Source organism: Aethina tumida, chromosome 6 (genome assembly GCF_024364675.1).
Source record: "Aethina tumida isolate Nest 87 chromosome 6, icAetTumi1.1, whole genome shotgun sequence".
Taxonomy (NCBI): domain Eukaryota; kingdom Metazoa; phylum Arthropoda; class Insecta; order Coleoptera; family Nitidulidae; genus Aethina; species Aethina tumida.
The window spans coordinates 14881649-14904802 of NC_065440.1; the positions used below are offsets into that span (position 1 = coordinate 14881649).

Genomic DNA, 23154 nt, shown 5'->3' on the forward strand with positions numbered 1-23154 from the left:
CGTGACGTCGCCGATTGTGACGCCCGTTTTGATTGACGCAGGACTGGCGGTTTTTTTCTTGGCGGCACGGCCGTTGGCAACACTGGGCAACCCTTATTTCGTGCGGCGGCGCTTCCCCGTGCACTCCTTCATACGTTCGATGTGTTTTTACGATATGTTCTTCGGGTTATTTTGACTTATCCACATTTTTAACATTGGTTAATTTTTGACGTTTAATGGTTGTCAAATTGTTGTGTTTAATTTTTTAACGTAGTGTTGACGTTTTCCGATAGATGGCCGATGAACTTAATAAAAAATCATTAAATTAATTAAACTTTAATTTTAATGTTTATTAAATTTACATTTAACAGTTTAATAGATCTATCAAATTGAGTATGGATTATTTATTATGTTTAATGAAGATTACGTATAATCAAGAAACATCCTTTAAATAATGTGCACAATTTTGGTTTAAGCTATTGTTCGTCAGATGGCGACTCCGATTTTACAAAAAAACCTTTCAAATTAATTAATATATAAAAAAATACAATACAGTAAATCAGTTATTATTATATTTTAATATATCTTCAAGAATTGTGTATTTTATTTATTTAATATTAATATATTTATTAAAATTATATATATTTTTTACCTTAAAACAATTCAAATTAAATATTTAATCTTTTTTTACTTTTTTTAAATTAAACAAAATTATTATTATTTTTTTATATAAAAAAAATTAAATTGAATATTTTATTACTTTTTTAATGTTAAATTTTTTTAATTTATATCAACTTAAATTCAATATTTTATTGTTTTTCAAATTTGAATTAAATACATTTATTGTTTTTTAATTTAAATCAATTTAAATTAAATATTTTATTGTCTTTTTTTAAGTTTAAATTAAAGTTTATCTGAAATTAAATATGTTAATTCCTTTTTAATTTAAATTAAATTAAAATTAAATATTATATTGTTTTTATAATTTTAATTAAATATTTTATTGTTTTTTTCTCTTTATTTCAATTTAAATTAAATATTTTATTTTTTTTTTAATTTAAAAATATTAATTCAAGTTTAATTTAAGTAAAGTAAAATTAAATATTATATTGTTTTTTTTAATTTTAAATTAAACAAAATTAATATTATTATTATATTTTAATTTAAAACAATTTAAATTGAAATAAAAATTTTAATGTTTTTAAATGAAATGAAATTTTTACTTTTTTTAATTTAAATTAAATATTTTATTGTTTTTTTCTTCAATTTTAAATTAAATTTAGTAATTATTTTTTTAATGTAAATCAATTTAAATTAAATCTTTTTTTTTAATTTTTGAATTAAATATTTTAACTCTTTTTTAATTTAAATCAAATATTTTATTATGTTAAATTTACTCATTCTCTTTTAATTTAAATCATGTTTTATCGTTTTTCTTAATTTTAAGTTATTTATAACCATTAACTTTGTTGTTTTTTTTATTTAAAATTAAATATATTAAATCAATTTATATTTTATGTTATATATGGATTATTTGTCATGATTTGACATACACATTGTTCAAGTATAAAAATATAGAAATAATAAATGTAATGTTTAAATAATCAGGTAAAATTTATTAACATAAAATCGATTATTTGAGTTGAAAAATTGAATATCAGTTGGAAATATTCACTGGTACATGAAATTACCTAAATCTCATCTTCGACCAATCATAAGCAAGGGGTGAGTCGTCGCTGATTGGCGTCAAAGATCCAATCAATCAGTTATCGATCGGCATATTGATTGGTCGTGTAGTGAAGCTTGATCCCTCCCCTTAAATAGTTCATTTGATTCGATAAGTAGGAGATTAATGAGTCTCCTATTTATTAAATATACTGTTTTATTATAAATCAATTATTTATACACAGTTAAAATTTGAGTTGAATTAGATTGTCACTTCATCGATACCCATCAGGCCAATTAAATAGACAGACTTGAATAGAGCATAAATACTTTACGTCCATTTATGTTTTACACCAACATATAATATTCGTGAACAATAAATTAAACAATTAAATCGACCCCTTCAGGGCGCGCAGCCGCGACGCCGCCGCCGTAATCAATACTCTGCGGCAACAGTGTCCCGCCGGCACGAGTCACATGCCCTCAACATGTCCCGGTCCACGTAAAACCTCAACTCCGTTCAACATCACCGAAAATCGTACGTAAACCGACGCATAAACAATGGCCGAGGGCACGTACGAGTACGAGTGCATGAGGGCCGAACTGCTGGGCGTCGACAAACCAACCTACGAGCAATTCATGAGCAATAAAAAGGTGGAGGACGAAACTCAGGAATTGGAGGAACAAGACCTGACGGTAAACGTGCAAGAGATGACGCCACGTTGCTGATTACTAAGGTAGGCAATTACTATTGCACGGTTATAACTTTTTCGAGTTTTAGGGGACCGAGCAGGAAAGTGAAGGGGTTGGAAACGTGGTGGGTGGACTGAACAACATCCTGGCGGTCACGCAGAAGAAGTTGGACAGATTTAAGGTCTTTTGCAAATTAAATTACCTACATATTCCTCAGGGATGTTAATTTTAGGCTTCGTGTGGTTCCCTGACGAACCTGTTGAGGATAAAAATGGGTGCCGGTGAAACTGCTGGCACAACTGAAACGAACCTGCACGAAAATGGGAAATGTGAATCGTTGATTAAAGACGAATCACAAGAATCCAGTTCCTGAATTTGTCTGTTGAAAAGAAACAAGCTCATAATATCATTTTAAATCTTAAGGTTAATGTAATTATTATAAATTATATATATTATGGATGTTAAATGTTCGTCAGATTAAATTTAAATAAATTAATATACCGCAAAACACCTAAAACACGGTTGGTATACCGAAGTGCTTCCATTTAGGGTTAGTGAAAGTCTGTGAATTTATCAAAGTTTGCGGATTATCAAACCATGAATTGATAATTTTATTGTGACCCAACAAACACCAACTTCACTGTTGTATAATGCTTCGAATTTTGTGATTCTATTGTTTTAAATAAACTAATACTGTTTAAAATCAAAGTGTTTTTGTCGCCAAGGATTTAAATCAAAGACTGGTTAATAATAATAAGTTTATTAATATAAAAATTTGTCAGACATAATAGGAAAATATACTTAACAATAAAATTATAAAATTAAAATGACTCAAACTCTCACTCAACTACATAGCTACATATAAATAATCAATTATAATATACACAATACAGATCAAGATAAGGGGGTTGGGAATGTTGGTATAAAAACTTTATAAAATGTAAGTTGTGGGGGAATGTTATACTATATAGGTATGGCCCTTAATATTTGGTATTTACAAGGCAAAATTTCGGCAACTTTATCTTTGCTGAAGCAAGATAATTTCGTCATCGTCTGAAGATATATCCGGGCCTTCTACGTCCGCATAGGCCAACTCCTCCTCATCGTCGTCATCGTAATAAGGCCTCGTTACAGCCTTACCTAAAAGAAAACAATTGTTCATGTTATTTATTAGGGTAGTTAATTAAGTTAGTTACTGATAAAAGGTCTGGTGAAAATGTCCGTTTCCTTTTCATTGTCCCGGTACTCCTCGAAGAAGCTGGTACCCTGCGACAACAAACCGTACTCCTCCTTCTTCTTACAAGCCATGTAACAGAACATGCCCAACCCCAACGCCATAACGGACACCAAACCGGTTAAAAGAATGAAGGCCATGCGGGGGATCCCCCACACGCTGCTGTCTCTCTTCAGCGTGAACAGCACGACCGTCGGCATCTCAGGGTGAGGGTAAATGGGCACCAGCTTCACGTCCCCGAAGTACCCGTCCTTGTGCACCTGCAACGAGTACTTGCCGGGCGGCAGCGGTACTCCGTACTTGCCGTTCTCGTCGGACTGTACGACAATTTGTTGTGGCATCACTGTGACGTGTGCCCCCGGAATTGGGTGGTCTTTGTTGTCGCGCACCAGCCCTTTAACGCCGGTCGGGATTTTGCCCTGGAAGGGCTGCACCAAACTTTTGTCTTTGGTGTCCACTTTCAAGCCGGAATAGTGAATCTGTTGCTGATCGGACAGGACGAAATTGAATGTTGTGTACTTGTCTTCAACCAGCAACTCTTTGGTGACGGTTGTGTAACCGGGTGATTCGACTGTTAATACGTGCACACCATTGGGTACCATTATTTTGTAATAGGCCAAATTCTTAGACACCTCATAAATTTGATTGTCCATCTTTTGAAGCGAAATGGTTGCATTCACCAAGGATTCGTTCCTAGTGTTGGTGACCCTCCCTTGAATACCTAAAAGCAACAAAAGCTTTGTAAGAAGTGCTCAGTACTTTAGTAGTGGGAAGTACCAGTCCTGGTCATGTTGAGAACAGCCATAATGGGGGGCAAAACGTCCCTCCAAACGAAAGGAATGTTTTCTATGGCAGGATAATCGCAGCAGGAAACTTTGGCGGTGATCACAGGAGTACTGTACGCATTGTACAGATATTCGGTCATATTAATGTTAGTTCCTCTGGTTCTTTCGTTACAGAACTGTTGGGCATTCATTTTCTCCATAAATTTGTCCGCTATGATTTTGTACAGTTTGTATTCTTGCTTTGTTGTTGGGTAACTAAAGCAAAAAACCTTAAGACATTGATCATTAATTAACTGAATTAGACCTACATTATTCCGGAGTCACCACCTTCAATATTCAAAAGCCAGTCGAATTTTTTAGCTACAAGAAGACCTTTAAAGGCTTGCACCAGTTTGCCTTCGTTGTTAAACGGAATCTTCCTCATTAGAAGGCTGCCTGTGTCCCTCTGACCTGAAACACCATTGCCAGTTTAAAAATATTAATTGTTGTTTAACTTACTGGAAGTTATAGGGTTGCACTTGTTGCCCTCAGGACGCTTGTTCCCCGAGACTTCCCGGTCAAAGTCGCCCCACACGCTGGGGAACCCTTTGTCAACCACCGGAATAATGGTGACAACAGCGTTCTTCAGTATGTCCACGACAGTGGGGTCGCCCTCTTGGTGTCCGGCCAACAAATGTCTAGCCAAGTACACGGCGATCTCCCTTCCAATGGGCTGGTTAGAGAACAGGTTCCCCATAATCCCGACGTGCAGTTTTCCTTCGTCGGTGCCTTCGATGTCGTGGCTGACCTCCAGGTACTGAATAAAGGAGGAGAGGACAGTTTGGCCCGACCGAAAAACGGCCGTGTCCTCGTACTTGGTCTCGAGCTCCGCAAGCAGTGAGTTGATTTCGCTGTTGTCGTGCCACTTGGGCCCGAACTGGTTCTCCGTCAGGTCAAAGTCGTAGGCGTTGGCCCAATGTGTGGGGTCGTCCTTCATGAGCGTCACGTTGAGCTGGTACGACCCACTTTCGGGTATGATCTGTAAAATTGGACTGTTAATCTGTCGGGTGAAGCTGTTTGAAGTGTTACAATGGTGGTGGTGTAGCTTTCATATCCGAAGGCCGTGAAGGTGATGTTGTAAAGGCCGGGCAACAGAATGCGGTAGTAGTCGCCACCTTTGCCACTCTTCACCACGTGTTGGATGCCTTCCACTATGACTTTGGTGTCTGCGATCGGGTGGCCGATGGTACTACGTACGAAGCCGCTTACACCTTTGTGCACCTGAAGACAACACATTTATTTGCCTGTCTTAGTTGTACGGTTATTGTACTTACTTGTTCCATGTACTTCAACAAGGGTTCGAGGTTGTCAGCCCAGTACTCGCTCAGTTCGTCAGCCCTTGGGTACTTGACGCAGCCCAGTTCCAGCGTTAGTTCCATACAACCTTGACACACACAATTATTGGTTTAAGTTAATATTTATTGTTTTTGGGGGTGTACCTGCTACGTTGTAGTTCCAGTCCTGCATGCCTCCAGTTACCGAGTACCACTTGGCACCATTAGTGGTGCCACCGTCGAAATGCTCGTGGGGGAACAACGGGCAAGGCTTATCCATGTACATTGATTTGTGTGCCTAAAATTATATAATTAACTAATGAACAAAATGACTTTAAGTAAATTACGTTGGCGTATAAATGTGCCAGGTACTTAAAAATGGCATCATCCGGCGTCAGATTTTCGACACCGTTGACATTTTGAGGATTATCATCGTAGGGGTAGTTGGCCACCAAGGCACCGTTGTGCAAGTTGGCTGACAACACAAATCTCTCCCTCAAAGTCCAGTTCATAACTGCCTGCACTTCCGGTTGCGTTATAGCATTGAACTGAAACAAGTACTTAAGTTATCCCAAACAACGTCGACTAAAATAGTAGTTACAGAGTTGGTGAAGTACTGGTCCGGAAAGTTGCGGTTCAAGTCGTAGTTGTTGGCGTTGTTCCTGCCAATCAGACCGCCCTCGTCGCCTTCACGACTGGCTTCGTAACCGTCAGGATTCATGCTGGGCAACAAGTGAATCCTGGTGGTACTCATCAGGTCGGTGACCCGTTTGTCGGTGCCGTAATGCTCGCACATGTATTTGATCAGGTACAAAAGCAACTCTCTGCCCACTATTTCGTTGCCGTGCATGTTGGCCACGTACTTGAACTCCGGCTTGCCCGGCACGTGGGTTTTAGGAGTGGTACCGAGAACGAACACGTACAGCTCACGTCCCAGCACCGATTTTCCTATGGAATATAAGTCAGTTATGTTGGGGTAGATGCCGTGCATGTCCTTCAGATAATCGACCATCTCGTCGTAGTGGTGGTGTTTGAATATTGTGTGGTCGGGGATGAAGAAGCCCGATGGGTCGGTTTCTTCGGGTGCTCGTTCCAATGTTTGGAAGTCACCTACAACTTTGTGCTCTGTATTTCTTTGTATTAGGAGGTGAGAGGTGAGTTTTGAGTTAAGTGTGCGAAGCTGAAGCTGAATGAGTTTAGTAGGATTAGGTGTTTGTTAGAATAAAATACATACATTCATTTATATAGTTTTTATTTACAATCGTAACACAATATAATATAGAATATATAAAAAAAGAGTATAAAAGTAGGACGGGAACGATAAAACAAATAAACATATGTATTTCATAAACAAGGAGAGCAATGAATAAAGCGTATCAGAACGGAGTATTAAAGAAGTCTTTTTTTCCATTAATCTAAAATTCTACCCCCTCACCATGACAACCCAAAAATTGTTCTTAAATTTGTACTATTTCTGCCAGTACCATTTGCTTTCATCCGGACTGAAAGCAACTCTTTCGTTACCTTTTTGTTGTTCCTGAGGTGTACGTTTCAACCTGAAGTTCTGGATTGTAGTTTGATCTTTGGTTACCGTCACTGTCACCCTTTCGGACGGTTGGAAGCTGCAACAACACATAAATTAAGCCTTGAAAATATTTTACAAGAGGAAAAAGGTTACCCAAAAGCTGTGGCGAAGAGTGTATACTCTCCAGGGAGTAGAAGTCTCCAATATTCACCCCTGTTGGATGTGGTGACGTTGTGGTTGATGCCTTCCACCACCACATCGGCGTCCAACACAGCTTCACCGTTCAAATCTGTGACTAAACCTTTTACGCCCCAGTGTGAAGCTTCGATGAAGCTGAAATTTATTAATTATATTTTACCAACTAATTAAACTTGTTTACATGAAAGATTAACTTTACTTGGTAAATCTAGTACCACCCATATAGTATAATCATTTTATTGAAATGATTTCAATGATTATAAGCTCTCAGAAAATGTAACAAAATAATAGTTTCTTTACTTAATTATATAGAAGACTTTTTTATGAATATTTTGTACTTATAAACGTACATCTAGTACCACCTATAAAATAAATATAGTCCATTTGTTGAAACGATTTCAAGTAATAAGTTTTTCAGAAATATGCTCTTTGGTTTTTTTATATAGATGACTTTTTTACAATTATTTCGTGCTCATATACGTTGATCTGGTACCACCCATATAAAAGTATAGTCATTTTGCTGAAACGATTTCAAGTTTTAAATGTTCTTGGAACACGTATTATGCTTCATTACATAGAGGACTTTTCTATGAACATTTTGTGACGTAAATCTGGTACCACCCATACAATAAAAACAATAATTTGGTGAAACAATATGTTTTTAGCCTAGTTTGCCAAAATCGAAGAACTCCTTATGGTACTACCTAAGCAAAGATTCCTTGTTGTTCCTCCATTCCTGCGGCAAAGTATCAGCCTTGGGAAACTTGCAGCAAGACAACTCGAAGGTCACCTCGAAGCAATTCGAGTGCACGTAGTTAAAATCTTGCATCCCACCTAAAACCAACAATAGTTAGTGACGTAATTTTGCGGTACCACCCTTTTATTTACCTCTGACTTCGTACCAAAAGGCTCCGTTGGTGATTCCGTTGGGGAACGTCTCCTGCCTGCAGGCGTCGCCTTTTCTCATCAGCGGATGGGGAGTTGCATACGTCAGGGCCAGACTCTTGAACAGCTCGTTGTCCGGCGACTTGCTCTCCGTGCAGCACTCCTTGCGGGCGCTGGAGTCGTCGAACGGGTAGCTGGCCACGACGGCGCCTCCGTGGAGGTTTCCGGAGAGGACGAACGGCTTGGAGATGATCCAGGTGATCATGGCGATGGTTTCGGGCTGGCGTCCCGACAATATGGTGCCTGAAAATGGTGTTTTAGGTTTATAAACTGATGGGCCAGGTTTAAGTGGTGAACGTACCGACTCTGGTGGGTTCGAACTGGTCGGGGAAGTCTCTGTTTAGGTCGACGTGGTTCTCGTTCTCACGTCCTACGTAACGGGGTTTGGACTCGCAATTTCCCTCCTGAAAAAATCATTGATTTCTTGTAAATTTTCAAGGGAATTGAAATGAAACAAATTGGTTTTGTTAAAGGAAATTTTACTGTGCACCATAATCATGTTTACGTGTAATTGTGTCAATATTTACTGAGAGGAAATCTCATTAACTATTTTTAGCAGAACCTTCAATCATTATTATCACATTATCATGGTTGGTTTGATTTGAAGTTTTGATTTGCATTAATATATTTTCATATAAGTCAAACGAATTTAAATAAAATTTGTTGAAAATAAATAACAATTGAAATTTTATATTGCTGATTTTTATGGTGTAATAAATTACGACGTAGTTCAATGTGTATAAAATATGTTATTAGAATTGCGTCACTTATAAAAAATAAATTAAGATTATTTTGACTTACGCAATACATATTAAAAGTAAATAAATATTGTAATAAAATAAAAAATATATATTTATGACTTCTATCTTTTAAAATAAGTGAAGAATATAGTATATAATATAAAAAACTAATAAGAAATTGTTCTAGAAATCTAGTACCACCCAAATAATGTATACAGTAATTTTGCTGAAAGGTTTTCAAGCATTAAGACTATCAGAAAATGGAAGAGCATAATAGTTTCTTTGCTTGATTATATAGAGGACTCTTTTATGAACATTTTGTGCTCACAGTCGATCATTTAGTACTACCTATACAATGATTATAGTTATCTTGTTGAAATGTTTTCAAGTATTAGGTTTATTAGAGTATGTACTGTGCTTTTTTCGTGCAGGGAACTCTTTTATGAACATTTCTTGCCCATATACGTTCATCTAGTACCACCCATACAATAAACATAGTCATTTAGATGAAAATAACTTCAAGTATTAAGTTTTCCTGAACATGTTCTAGGTTTTATTTTATAGAGGACTGTTTTACGCACATTTTATGATGTAAATCCAGTACCACCCAAATAATAAATACAGTAATCTTGCTAAATGAATTTCAAGTATTAAGGCTGTCAGAAAATTGAAGAACTTAATAGTTTATTTGCTGATTATATAGAGGACTCTTTTATGAACATTTTGTGCTCATAGTCGATCATTCAGTACTACCTATACAATGATTATAGTTATCTTGTTGAAATGTTTCCAAGAATTAGGTTTATTAGAGTATGTACTGTACTTTTCTGTGCAGGGAACTCTTTTATGAATATTTCGTGTCCATATACGTTCATCCAGTACCACCCATAAAATAAATATACTCATTTTGATAAAAATAACTTCAAATATTAAGTTTCTCAGAATATGTTCTATGTTTTATTTCATAGAGGACTCTTCTTCACGCACATTTTAAAACGTAAATCCAGTACCACCCAAATAATATATACAGTAATTTTACTGAAAGGATTTCAAGCATTAAGACTGTCAGAAAATGGAACAAGATTATAGTTTCTTTACTAAATTATATAGAAAATTTTTTTATGAAGATTTTGTGTCCATATACGTCCATCTAGTACCACCCATAGAATAAATATAGTCATTTTGCTGTATTAAGTTTCTCAGAATATATTATATGCTTTTTAGTATAAAGGACTCTTTAATGAACATTTTGTGTCCATATACATATATTTGGTACCACCCACACAATAATTGTGGTTTTTATATTATATCAAAATTAATCAAGAGTACATTTTTTCTAAATTGTGCAAAGAATATGAAAAACTGAATAAAAGAAAATTATTTAGTGGCGTAGGAGGGGTACTCCCTACTAAGATTATGGAAAAAGTTTGTTTATTATCTTTTACTGTTAAAAAAATACTAACAAAATATGATAACCTTGAAATAAAAATTATGCTTTATCTTAAATATGCCAGAATGTTAAAAACTCATAAACAATAAAGTAATAAAATGGAAAAATTCAATTAAAACTTGCCTGCGAATTCTCATAGCCATCTGGGTTCATACTTGGCATTAAAAAAATGTCAGTGGTGTTTACTAATTTAGTAACCCTTTCATCTTTTCCGTAATTTTTGATGAGATACAGGGCCAAATAAATCATAAGTTGCCTTCCTGAAAAATAAATAAATAAATAAATAAAACATAAGTAGTTTTGACGATTGGTACGTGTGATTCCCCGGAAATCACGTAATTGTTTTCCGTCTGCGCAAATATTTATGAAGCAGCAATTGATCAAATAAACACGGGTCTTATCGGGCATAAAAAACCCGTTAATTAATTAACAAGAATAATTTACCTATGGCTTCGTCGCCGTGCATGTTGGCCACATACTTGAACATGGGGGCCAACACGGTGCGATTCTTCACGTTGCCGTGTATCTCCAGGGCCCACAGGTCGCGTCTTTTCACGCTCTTCCCGGCTGAAGTGAGCCGCACCAGGTTCGGGTGTTCGGACTGCAGCTCCCTGAAGAGGTTGGTCACCTCCTGGTAGTCCATGTAGCGGGGTTCGTCGAGGAATTTCTCGTTGATCTCCCCATTTTCCGGTATGGTCAGGGCCACGACGCCGGACAGTATTACAGTTATCACAGCTATGTTGATCGTCGACCGCATATCGATGGACGGCCGTTAATTATTGCTTCTTGGATGATTTTTCGTGCACGCGAAACGATGGGTATTTTTTTTACCTTTTTGCACTAATTGTTTCGTGTTCGAAACTGTGGTTTTTCGAACTTGTTTTTTTTTGTTGAGATTCTGAACTAAGTGGGCTTCGACATGGTTGAAAGTGAACAAAAACAAATGCACGTCATCTGTTTTGGGTACCGCACATTGCGGCGTTGCCGTTGTTGGCCATCAGTACATCTGCACAATCCAATGAATGGCTTTTTATAATTTAATTCAAAGCTTAATATTTAAATAATGTATGGAAATTAATTGTTTACTTATTAATTAGTAGTTGACACATTCTGAATATTAATATATTTATTATAATTGTTCTAATTATGCAAATGGAAGAATAAAGAAAGAAATAAATAAAATATAATAAAATTTATTAATTTTAAAAAATATATTTACAATTAGTAAGTATTAAGTTAAAAAATAAATAATGAGAAAAAAAATAAATAATATAAATTATTGAAATGTTTATAGTGAATTAAAATATTTAAAAACTTTAATAATTTAATAAAAATTTCTTTAATTATTCATGTATAAATTATTAGTTTATATTCATATTTTTAAAATTTTTAAATTTTACATTTATTTATAATTGTCCCATATTTAAATAATTTTTGGTAATATTGGCAAGGCTGCTTTCAGCGCCATATAATCTCGGAAATCTTCAACCTAAATTGTACTTATAATTTACGTGTAATGTAGGTTGTCGCTGTTCAGGAGCCTGGAAAATAAAATCATTGAGATTACTTTAAATTGTTGAACTTATGAGTTTACTTGATTCACATGATTAATTGGATTCATTTAGTTAATTGGATTAATTTATTTAATTAAGCTAATTTGATTAATTTGACATTTAGAGCTTTATCTATCCTATTTGATTGAATAATTAAGATTATCTGAATACATCTGATTCACTGAATTCACTAGATTTATTAAATTCCTTGAATTCATTGGGTTTATAGAAACAATTAGATTTACTGATGTTTGGAATTATTGAATTTGTTTTTTACTTGAATCTATGGAATTTATACTGCGAAAATAATTAAAATATTTATTTACATAAATTATTTAATTCATTCTTGGATTCATTAGATTAATTATTTTATTGAATTTGATTTTTGTTTTTATTGAATTAATTTAATTAATTTGTTAAATTTATTGAATTTTTTGAGTTTGTTGAATATTTATTTAATTTATTGAATTTTTATTGACTTTATTGAATTTTTGTTGAATTTATTGTATTTATTGAATTTTTCTTGAATTTATTGAATTTATTGAATTTTTATTGAATTTATTGAATTTTTATTGCATTTATAAAATTTTTATTGAATTTATTGAATTTTTTTGAATATATTGTTTTTTTATGGAATTTATTGAATTTATTTATTGAGTTATTTATTGAATTATTTATTGAATTATTTATTGAATTATTTATTGAATTATTTATTGAATTTATTTATTGAAATTAATTCATTCGATTTATCGAATTGATGGAATTATTTATAGAATTATTTATCTAATATATCGTATTTATCGATTTTATGGAATATATCGTATTATTTATCGAATTTAATTCATATTGATGAAATACATGAAATTCATTTAATTCCTGAAATTCATCGAACCACCTTTGCTCATAAATATTTAAATTAAAAAGAATTTTATTTAGTTTATTGGACGCCACCTGTTAACAACCCCACAAACCACCACCCGGAATCGAACATTAATGCGCCACAATACTGGTTGCGGCAATTCAGGCGCCCGGAAATTGAAATCGATAAACGGCATTGATACTCGGTGGTGGTGGTGGTAAAAGGTAAATCCGATTTTCAAATTAATAAAAGAATAAACGATAAATTTCGGCGCTAATTCGATTCACGTGTTCCTCCCGATGTGACAATCCGGTGAGTTTTTTTGTTCGGGGCCACAAATTTTTTGTTCCGCAACGTGTTTCTGATTTTTGACGTCGATCCGGGAAATTAGCACGTTTTTCGGATTATTCGGTTGATTTGTTGTGTTATCTGTTTTGTTGTTATCGGTGAATTTGAATTTTTGTACGAATTTTTTTTACTGGAAATTTATTAGTTAACGTGCGCAACTTATGTATCATGTATGAAAATTTGTTTTTAATAGTATTATTTGTTGCTTTGTAGTAAAAATTGTGGTGAGTTTTTTCATTAAATAAAAAGCACTTGAAAATTAATACACGTTTTAATGACATTAATTATTACAAAGGGTATTAAAAAAAAACAAATCAATCACTAAAATAAACAAACTAAAAATTTATTACACTTATTTATAATTTACTGTGAACATTAATATTCACTTTACATTTATTTAAACAAACATGATTTTAAATTTTTAAACATCTTATTATTTTACACTAATTAAACAGTTGGGTACAAAATTATTAAATTGTTTTTTAAACTGTATAAAGAAGTACCTCTAAAATTTTCATTTTAAATTTATTTAAATAAAAATAATTTCAAATTTATGAATATCTTGAATGTTTTACTTAAATTATGGCTTATTATTAATTTAAACAATTTAAATAGTGAGGTAAAAATGAAAATGAAATGAAAACTGTATAAATAAGTACCTCTAAAATTTTCATTTTAAATTTATTTAAACAAAGGTAATTTCAAATGTATGAACACCTTTATTATTTTACTTACATTATGATTTATTATCAGTTTCAACAATTTAAATAGTGATGCAAAAAAATATTAAAACTGTATAAAAAAGTACCTCTAAAATTTTCATTTTAAATTTAGTTAAACAAGAAAATTTTAAATTTATGAGTATATTTAATTTTTTACTTACTAAATATTAGTTTAAACAATTTAAATATTAAGGTAAAAAATGAATAATACCGTACAAAAAAGTACCTCTAAAATTTTCAAAGAACAAAAAACAAAGCTAATTAAAACGTACCCAAAAATAGCTTTCATCTCAGCAATTTCAAGATCAAGTGCATCAACTCTGCGACTTTCACACCTCCAATCCACCTCGAAAATTAATCCCCTTTAAAAAATACATCCTTGAGTCAATTACAAAATCCCAATTTACATATAGTCCGAACCGAAACTCCAAATGATTCACACGGATTTCGGTAACGTCAGAGGGAAAATAGGATTCCTGAAACGTGCATAGAACGATTTCAGGAACAGCACACAACCTTGGATGCAAATTTGCACCGCAAAAAAAATCATTGTCTAGTTTTATCTCGACCGCAAGTTTTTACCATTGTCCGATGGAAAATCCGGAAGACGTGCTATAAAATTAAACGGACGGTTTCAGGGGTTTCAGTGCAGTGTTTGCAGTTGTTGTTGAACTATTTTGTTTTTTTTTTGGAGAAAAATGCAGGTGAGTTAACGAATTAAAGGAAACGTTGTATAACAGTCATTAATGAGCATAATTAGGGTCAATCGTCAAGTTCAAATTTTCATTATTTAAACAATGCAATAATAAAACACGAAAAAAATGGAAAGTGGAATGAATCGCTTTGACAGATTTTTGATTTGATTGCGAGACACACGGAAACATTCCTTTTATTAATTATTAATTACGTATCGATACACAATAACGAAAAGAAATCTCGTTCGATTCGATTCGCTGTGTTGAATAGTTTTTTATATTTTTCGAATGTGGCAATTAAATAAATTTACAGTTGCAGCGACCATTTAATATTCGCATCTCGTTTGACGATGCACATGTCAATAAACTTTTCCGAAAATAAACACCGGTGTGATTTTTTTGTAATTGGATAAACGTTATAAACAAACCATTGTGCAATGCCTCATCTGCATACTGAGGCATTTAATAAATAGTCGATGGTCTTGACACAATTGTGTAATAATACTCATCTTAATAAAAAAAAAACTATAACTATCGACCTCAGGGAAAGGAATTAGATTTTAAATGTTTGGCGTTTCTGATAACGAGACTTAATTAATTCGGCTCATCAATGTCACGGATAATTAACTTGTTTAGTTGGCAATGAAATTTGATTAATTACATTAGCAATGCCAAAATTATTATATTCTGGCAAAATTTCGTGTATTTTGTTGAATGTAGTGGAAATTTAATTTGATTTAAAACAATTTGTTATGAATAATTGAATATATTAATATATAGTTAATTAAAATTTATGAATTTTAAGTAAAATTTAACATTAATTTATTACTTTAGTTTATTGAATTTACATGAATTTATATGAATTTACTGAAATTTCATTGAATTAAGTTCAATTTATTTGAATTTATTTGAATTTACTCTAATTTACTTAAATTTGCTTGAATTATTTGAATTTATACGAATTTATTTGAATTTACTTGAATTGACTTGAATTTATTTGAATTTACTTGAATTTGCTTGAATTTACTTAAATTTACTTGAATTTACTTGAATATACTTGAATTTACTTAAATTTATTTGAATTTATTTCAATTTACTTAAATTTATTTGAATTTATTCGAATTTATTTGAATTTACTTGAATTTATTTGAATTTACTCAAATTTACTTATATTTATTCGAATTTACTTAAATTTATTTGAATTTATTTGAATTTATTTGAATTTATTTGAATTTACTTGAATTTATTTGAATTTACTTGAATTTATTTGAATTTATTTGAATTTATTTGAATTTATTTGAATTTATTTGAATTTACTTGAATTTATTCGAATTTATTTGAATTTAATTGAATTTATTTAAATTTATTTCAATGTACTTAAATTTATTTGAATTTAATTGAATTTATTTGAATTTATTTGAATTTATTTGAATTTATTTGAATTTATTTGAATTTATTTGAATTTATTTGAATTTATTTGAATTTATTTGAATTTATTTGAATTTATTTGAATTTATTTGAATTTATTTGAATTTATTTGAATTTATTTGAATTTATTTGAATTTATTTGAATTTATTTAAATTTATTTGAATTTATTTGAATTTATTTGAATTTATTTGAATTTATTTGAATTTATTTGAATTTATTTGAATTTATTTGAATTTATTTGAATTTATGTGAATTTATTTGAATTTATTTGAATTTATTTGAATTTATTTGAATTTATTTGAATTTATTTGAATTTATTTGAATTTATTTGAATTTATTTCAATCTACTTCAATTCATTTCAATTTATTTGAATTTATTTGAATTTATAAGAATTTATAAGAATTTATAAAAATTTATAAGAATTTATAAGGATTTATAAGAATTTATAAGAATTTATTAGAATTTATAAGAATTTATAAGAATTTGTAAGAATTTATAAGAATTTATGAGAATTTATAAGAATTTATAATAATTTATAATAATTTATAAGAATTTATAAGAATTTATAAGGATTTATAAGAATTTATAAGAATTTATGAGAATTTATAAGAATTTATAAGAATTTATTATTTGAATTTATTTTAATTTATTTTAATTTATTCGATGTTATTTAAATTTATTTGTATTCAAGATGAATTTTTATTTAATTTTGAGTTTTTATTGTATTTTTTATGACGTATTGACATTGTTAAGAATTTAATGAACTTAAAATTAAATAAAAAATGAAATTTTTAAATAAAAAAAGTTAACTGAATTTTGTAAATAATTATTAAATATAAAAATTTATTATATAAGATTAAACAACTAAATTAAAAAATTTACAAAATTAATGAAAATTGTTCAAACTTTTAAAAGAATTACTAAAATTAAATACTAAATGCAACAAAATTCATTTTTTATTGAACGAAGGGTTAAAACGTTAAATTTTGAAATTAAAATTGAATAAACTGCTATTTGTGTTTGGTTTAAAGAGTTAATCTACAGCTTTCCATTTCATCTCCATGTTCACAACAAATTATAGTCATTGTGCATTTTTATCGTCGTCCTAAATGTATGCAACTGACCGAGTCAAGGTTTAAACATGCACATGTCTATCAAAAAGGAAAAAAAACATATCCAGAACAACTGTTAATTATCAATTTGCGAAACTTGACTATAAAATTAATAGCAAATTAAAGGTTAAAGCCTGCAATTTCATTTATTATATTCCTGCGCATCGATTAATGCCAATCAAGAAGTTTTGTCTGGTGCATTATGCAGTTAAAAGTAATTAGTTAACTAACAATTGTTTGGTTACATGTTTGTTAATTTTGTTGTTACAGTTATTGAGTTGGCTACCGTTCGCAGCCCTGCTGGCCGGGGTTTCCTGCAGTACCGTACTGATTGCTGATCATGGTATGTCCAAGATGATCGAACTGACCACGAGGAAACCGTATTGTCACGTCCACACTGATAGGTAATCAATTTTATCAATTCTAGAAATGTTCTAGACAACTTTAATGATGAATATTGCCATTTCAGAGGCAAGATCAGGAACATGCTGCTCAGCTCCGACCCCCGAAGGGTGCGCCAGATGTCCGACGACTCCATCAAGAAGCTGGAGGACGTGTGCAAAAGCAACCAGGTCAACTCCGCCCATCAGGGAGGCTTCATCTACCCGGGAACCAAATGGTGTGGACCTGGAACCAAGGCCAGGAACTATTCGGACCTCGGGTACCACGTGAAGGAGGACATCTGCTGCAGGGAGCACGATAATTGTCCCGAGAACCTCCTGAACGGCGAATGCAGACAGGGAATTTGCAACAACTCCCCCTTCACTCGGTACCACGACATCTCTAGTACTTACCTTCATCATCTAACTTCCGTTTCCTTCAGGTCCCACTGCGACTGCGACGCCTCGTTCCGGAGGTGCCTCCAGAACGTCAACACGGAAACCGCCAACACGATCGGTGCCATATTCTTCAACGTCATACAAGTCATATGCTTCAAGGAACGGAGCCCCTGTTCCCAGTGGCAAAAGTAAGACGCACCCTTAATTTATGTTAAATTAGTTGGTTTTTTATTTGTTTTTGCATGTTTTTTCCGTTAATTTTGTAGAAACGAGTCTAGTCAAAGTTTGAGTGGAAACGATTGCATGTGGGAGTTCTCGAAAAGCGACAGATACGTGGCCAGCGAAGTGAGGAGTTTCAGTTGGCACCAGAAGCCTGCGAAAGTTCTCAATTATATTTTTAGAAAGTTTGGAGTACTGTGATAACATTATTTATTATTAGTTTTACATTTGTTAACGAATAAAGCACTTGTAACGTTTTAATTTTGTTTATTTTATATTCTTTATAACTCCACCATTAATTTAACAATAACACAAGTTGTAATTTTTAGGAATGGCTACACAAAAGAAGAGAGCGACCAAATATGTGGCCAATGGAACTTTAGACCTTCAGAAAAGTACATACCTTTAATGCCTCTGCCTTAAAACCTTTTAAAATTAATAGAACATATCGCAATGCAATAAAACTGTACCTGCTCTTAGTTTAAACAATACTTCCAGTTGCCAAAATTAGATTGCCATATTTTCTTGCTTGGGCACAAAACAACGGTACAACGAATTAGTGAAGATATGTGATATTGTAGATCATAGATGTTATAGTTTTCTATGGTAGATTAATAAAAGGTTATATGAACTTGTTGTTGATTTGTTCTTCCTTTAGGAAAAGAGAATTCTATTCTCTAAAAATATTTGTTTCTAAAATAATTTTCTTCTTGTACTTCATCCTATTGGACTTCCATTGTTCCTCCTGGAGAACTTACTAGTCGTTCTCCTTCAAGAAACAACCATTTGAGATGTGATATAAATTTATATTACAGAAATAAAGTTCTCCTTCCTTTTGGTTTATAGAATTTTAGAAGATTTCCTTGTTCTTCATTCTATTGGTTTTACAAATGATATTTCTTTAATTCTATTAAAATTTCCTTCTTTGTAATTGTTGAAGGTCTTACTAATTGTTTTAATCTAAAAAATATTCAATTGAAGTATTATATAAATATTTATTACAAAAATAAAATTCTTATTCATTTCGAATTGTAGAAATTTAGAAGATTCTCTTGTTCTTCATCCTATTGGACTTCCTTTGTTCCTCCTGGAGAACTTACTAGTCGTTCTCCTTCAAGAAACAACCATTTGAGACGTGATATAAATTTATATTACAGAAATAAAGTTCTCCTTCCTTTTGGTCTATAGAATTTTAGAAGATTTCCTTGTTCTTCATTCTATTGGTTTTACAAATGATATTTCTTTAATTCCACTAAAATGTCATTCTTTGTAATTGCTGAAGGTCTTACTATTTGTTTTAATACAAAAAATATTCAATTGAAGTGTAATATAAATATTTATTACAAAAATAATGTTCTTATTCATTTCGAATTGTAGAAATTTAGAAGATTCTCTTGTTCTTCATCCTACTAGACTTCCTTTGTTCTTCCTGGAGAACTTACTAGTTGTTCTCCTCAAAGAAACAATCATTTGAGAGATGATATAAGTTCATATTACAAAAATAAAGTTCTTTTTCCTTTTGGTTTATAGAATTCTAGAAGATTTTGTAGATGATATTTCTTTAATTCCACTAAAATTTCTTTCTTTGTAATTGCTGAAGGTCTTACTATTTGTTTTAATACAAAAAATATTCAGTTGAAGTGTAATATAAATATTTATTACAAAAACAATGTTCTTCATTTTGAATTGTACAATTCTAGAAGATTTCCTTGTTCTTTATTCGATTGGCTTTAGAAACGATATTTTTTAAGTTATATTTACACTGAAGGACTTAATATATAAACAATTGAAGTATTATATAAATATTTATTACAAAAATAGTGTTCCTCTTCCTCTTGAAGAACTAACTAGTAATTCTTCTTCAGGAAATAATCAATTGAATCATAATATAAATATTTATTACAAAAATAATACTAATGGTAAAAATCTAATATAGATTATTTAAAAAAACTAATCCTAATCCAAATAAAAGACATCTTTCAGGGCCACCCTCGAGAACACTCGTTCCGCCAGGTCCTGGAAGATCAAACCGAACGACTTCTCGTAGCCGTCCTTCACATCGGTAAACACTTCACTCCAATTGTCGTTCAGCACCTGCAAAAGTACCGCCATTTAATAATTAGTCATTCGAATGAATGTGTGCAAATATTCCTAAAAATTTACCTTGTTGATTTCGTCGCCGAGTTGCTTTTGGCCGTCGAACAAATTATCGAACTTGTACGTGACTTTTCCGGGCTTCATTATCACGTTGAACGCCTTGACTTTCCAATAGGCAGAGCCGTTTTTCTCGTACTGCTCCAATGCGATCCGGTGGTTTATTCTCGTGTTTACTGGATGAAAAAATTTAAAAAAACAAATTTAATGGCGAAACGTTGTAATTAAGAGCCAGTTTTTAAACGTTTCACAAACTGCGTTGGGCAACGATGGACGAGATTGGAACCAGAGAATTCCTCAGCAAGGACGGACCATTTTATTTCCAGTGTGAAAATCGTGTGTGTGTGTTTTTTTGTTTGCGTAATCGTCACTCGTAAATACAACGAGTTGTAGAAAAATGTGCAAGATAAATATGGAGAAATTATCGTAGTTAAAATTAACCTTCACTAATAATATTTGCTTTTTGTCTTTGCTAATATTTATTTTGTATTAGCAAGAAATAAAGAGCAATTTAAAGACCTAATCAATATTGACAAAAAATAAGAAAAAGTCAATAATATTTATAAAATTATACAGGAAAAAAATTCATATTTGGTTAAATAAGTGATAAAATCAAAGATTTATAATGTGTGATCACAGAAAGCAATAGTTCATCACTAACAATAATTTTTAATAACAATTTTTGAGTTTTGTACCAAATTTTTTGTGTTAGAAGGTGAATAACTTTAGAACAAGACGAAAAGTCAAAGATGGAAGGTTAAATAAGTGATGAAATCAAAGATTTATAATGTGTGATCACAGAAAGCAATAGTTCATCAATAAAAATAATTTTTAATATCAATTCTTGAGTTGGGTACCAAATTTTATGTGTTAGAAGGTGAATAACTTTAGAACAAGACAAAAGTCAAAGATGGAAGGTTAAATAAGTGATAAAATCAAAGATTTATAATCTGTGGTCACAGATGGCAATAATTCATCACTAACAATAATTTTTAATAACAATTTTTGAGTTTTGTAGCAATTTTTATGTGTTAGAAGGTGAATAACTTTAAAACAAGTCGAAAAGTCAAAGATGGAAGGTTAAATAAGTGATAAAATCAAAGATTTATAATGTATGCTCACAGAAAGCAATAGTTTATCATTAACATTCATTTTTAATAGTAATTTTTGAGTTTTATTCCATATTTCATTTGTTAGAAGGTGAATAACTCTAAAACAACTCGAAAATTCAAAGATGGAAGATTAAATAAGTGATAAAATCAAATATTTATAATGTGTGATCACAGGAAGCAATAGTTCATCACTAACATTCATTTTTAATAATAATTCTTGAGTTTCATACCATATTTCATTTGTTATAAGGTGAATAACTCTAACACAACTCGAAAATTCAAAGATGGAAGGTTAAATAAGTGATAAAATAAAAAAAATTTATAATGTGTGATCACAGGAAGCAATAGTTCATTACTAACATTCATTTTTAATAATAATTCTTGAGTTTTATTCCATATTTCATTTGTTAGAAGGTGAATAACTCTAAAACAACTCGAAAATTCGAAGATGAAAGGTTAAATAAGTGATAAAATCAAAGATTCATAATGTGTGATCACAGGAAGCAACAATTTATCACTAACATTAATTGTTAATAATAATTCTTGAGTTTTGTGCCATATTTCATGTGTTAGAGGGTGAATAACTTTAATACTAGTCGAAAAGTCAAAGATGGAAGGTTAAATAAGTGATAAAATCAAAGATTTATAATATATGATCATAGGAAGCAATACTTCATTACTAATATTAAATTTTAATAATAATTCTTGAATTTTATACCATATTTCACGTGTTAGAAGATAAAGTGATAAAATCAAAGATTTATGTGTGATCACAAGAAGAAGTTCAACACCTTTTTTGATGTTAGGAGCAAAATAACTTGATGAAAAGACAAAAAATACAAATAATTGTACAAAAGTATAGACTTACAAAGTGTGACGTTGCAGGGACCCTTTCCGACCATCGGAAGCAGAAGAACACGTCCAGACATGTCATACTTGGCCTCCAGCCTCAACTCCGGCGTCAAACTAGTCGCAGTGATCAAGTTCTTCTCCAAGTCAGCCCTGAAATGTTAACAATCAGCAAATCAAAACGCGAGCAACAAAATCAGCTAATTACGTGGCAGCTTCGACTTTGGAGCCGGTCAATCCGTGGATGAGCACGTCGTGGAAGTTCTGCTCCACCTGCACCGGACCGGTACCTTGTCCGATCGTGAGCGACGGTATTTCCAACGGTTCCAGACGGTTCAGACCCAACTGCGGAGCACCTAGAACAACAACAACAACTCAGTACTATTAAATCTCAATCGGATCAGTACCTCACCCTTCGCCAAAGCGTGTATCGCCCCTTCGATGTTCTTCCTCAGGCAGTCCTCAAACTGGGCGTCGCTTTTGTGACATCGTCCGAAGCTGCTGGCTGTAACCCAAAAACAAAATCACACAACAGTTCCACCTCCGGAACCTTCAGCAAAGCCTTACGTAGTTTGGCCGCCGGTACCGCCACGATTGCGGCGACGAACACCAGAAATTTGATCCAGTTCATCGTGTCGAGCTTCTAGTTAGTGTTGTAGTGTGTTGTTTCGAAACGAGCTCGATTTGGTGTGTACCCCTACCATGCACCCGTCCGTCTGTTATATACTCCGGAGGAAATTCGCCTCGCTTTGGCCGGAGGGGGGCCGAAACCGCATTTATATTATCTTAATTGGA

At 32.2% G+C, this 23154-nt stretch overlaps 4 protein-coding genes across 13 annotated transcripts; 2 read left to right on the forward strand and 2 right to left on the reverse strand.

Moving 5' to 3' along the window:
• The first annotated feature begins 2075 nt into the window (after positions 1 to 2075).
• LOC109602652 (uncharacterized) lies at positions 2076 to 3045 on the forward strand. Its single transcript, XM_020019077.2, has 3 exons — positions 2076 to 2340; positions 2426 to 2518; positions 2570 to 3045. Exons 1-3 carry the CDS (start codon positions 2206 to 2208, stop codon positions 2708 to 2710), a joined length of 369 nt encoding a protein of 122 aa, XP_019874636.1. The 5' UTR covers positions 2076 to 2205; the 3' UTR covers positions 2711 to 3045.
• Positions 3046 to 3081: 36 nt separating this feature from the next.
• LOC109602651 (carboxypeptidase D) lies at positions 3082 to 11482 on the reverse strand. Its single transcript, XM_020019076.2, has 17 exons — positions 10972 to 11482; positions 10651 to 10787; positions 8639 to 8741; positions 8281 to 8580; positions 8097 to 8226; positions 7348 to 7527; positions 7194 to 7291; positions 6271 to 6779; positions 6017 to 6217; positions 5835 to 5967; positions 5670 to 5779; positions 5425 to 5616; positions 4855 to 5374; positions 4665 to 4806; positions 4349 to 4611; positions 3534 to 4292; positions 3082 to 3477 (listed from the first exon to the last, which is right to left on the reverse strand). The coding sequence occupies exons 1-17, from the start codon at positions 11282 to 11284 to the stop codon at positions 3356 to 3358; spliced, it is 4212 nt and encodes a 1403-aa protein (XP_019874635.2). The 5' UTR covers positions 11285 to 11482; the 3' UTR covers positions 3082 to 3355.
• Positions 11483 to 13071: 1589 nt separating this feature from the next.
• On the forward strand, positions 13072 to 18877 carry LOC109602645 (acidic phospholipase A2 PA4). Of its 10 annotated transcripts, none has more exons than XM_049968487.1 (6): positions 13148 to 13163; positions 14648 to 14713; positions 17517 to 17650; positions 17716 to 18015; positions 18070 to 18213; positions 18292 to 18505. In XM_049968487.1, exons 2-6 carry the CDS (start codon positions 14708 to 14710, stop codon positions 18443 to 18445), a joined length of 738 nt encoding a protein of 245 aa, XP_049824444.1. In that variant the 5' UTR covers positions 13148 to 13163; positions 14648 to 14707; the 3' UTR covers positions 18446 to 18505. The 10 variants fall into 10 exon arrangements, with proteins under 10 accessions (XP_049824446.1, XP_049824445.1, XP_049824444.1 ...); XM_049968485.1 differs by having other exon boundaries at positions 13163 to 13251; XM_049968482.1 differs by lacking the exon at positions 13148 to 13163 and adding an exon at positions 13213 to 13251 and having other exon boundaries at positions 14512 to 14713.
• A 1159-nt stretch (positions 18878 to 20036) lies between these two features.
• Positions 20037 to 23152, reverse strand: LOC109602641 (protein takeout). Its single transcript, XM_049968626.1, has 6 exons — positions 22927 to 23152; positions 22772 to 22864; positions 22568 to 22715; positions 22379 to 22512; positions 20408 to 20574; positions 20037 to 20338 (listed from the first exon to the last, which is right to left on the reverse strand). The coding sequence occupies exons 1-6, from the start codon at positions 22988 to 22990 to the stop codon at positions 20201 to 20203; spliced, it is 744 nt and encodes a 247-aa protein (XP_049824583.1). The 5' UTR covers positions 22991 to 23152; the 3' UTR covers positions 20037 to 20200.
• Positions 23153 to 23154: the final 2 nt, after the last annotated feature.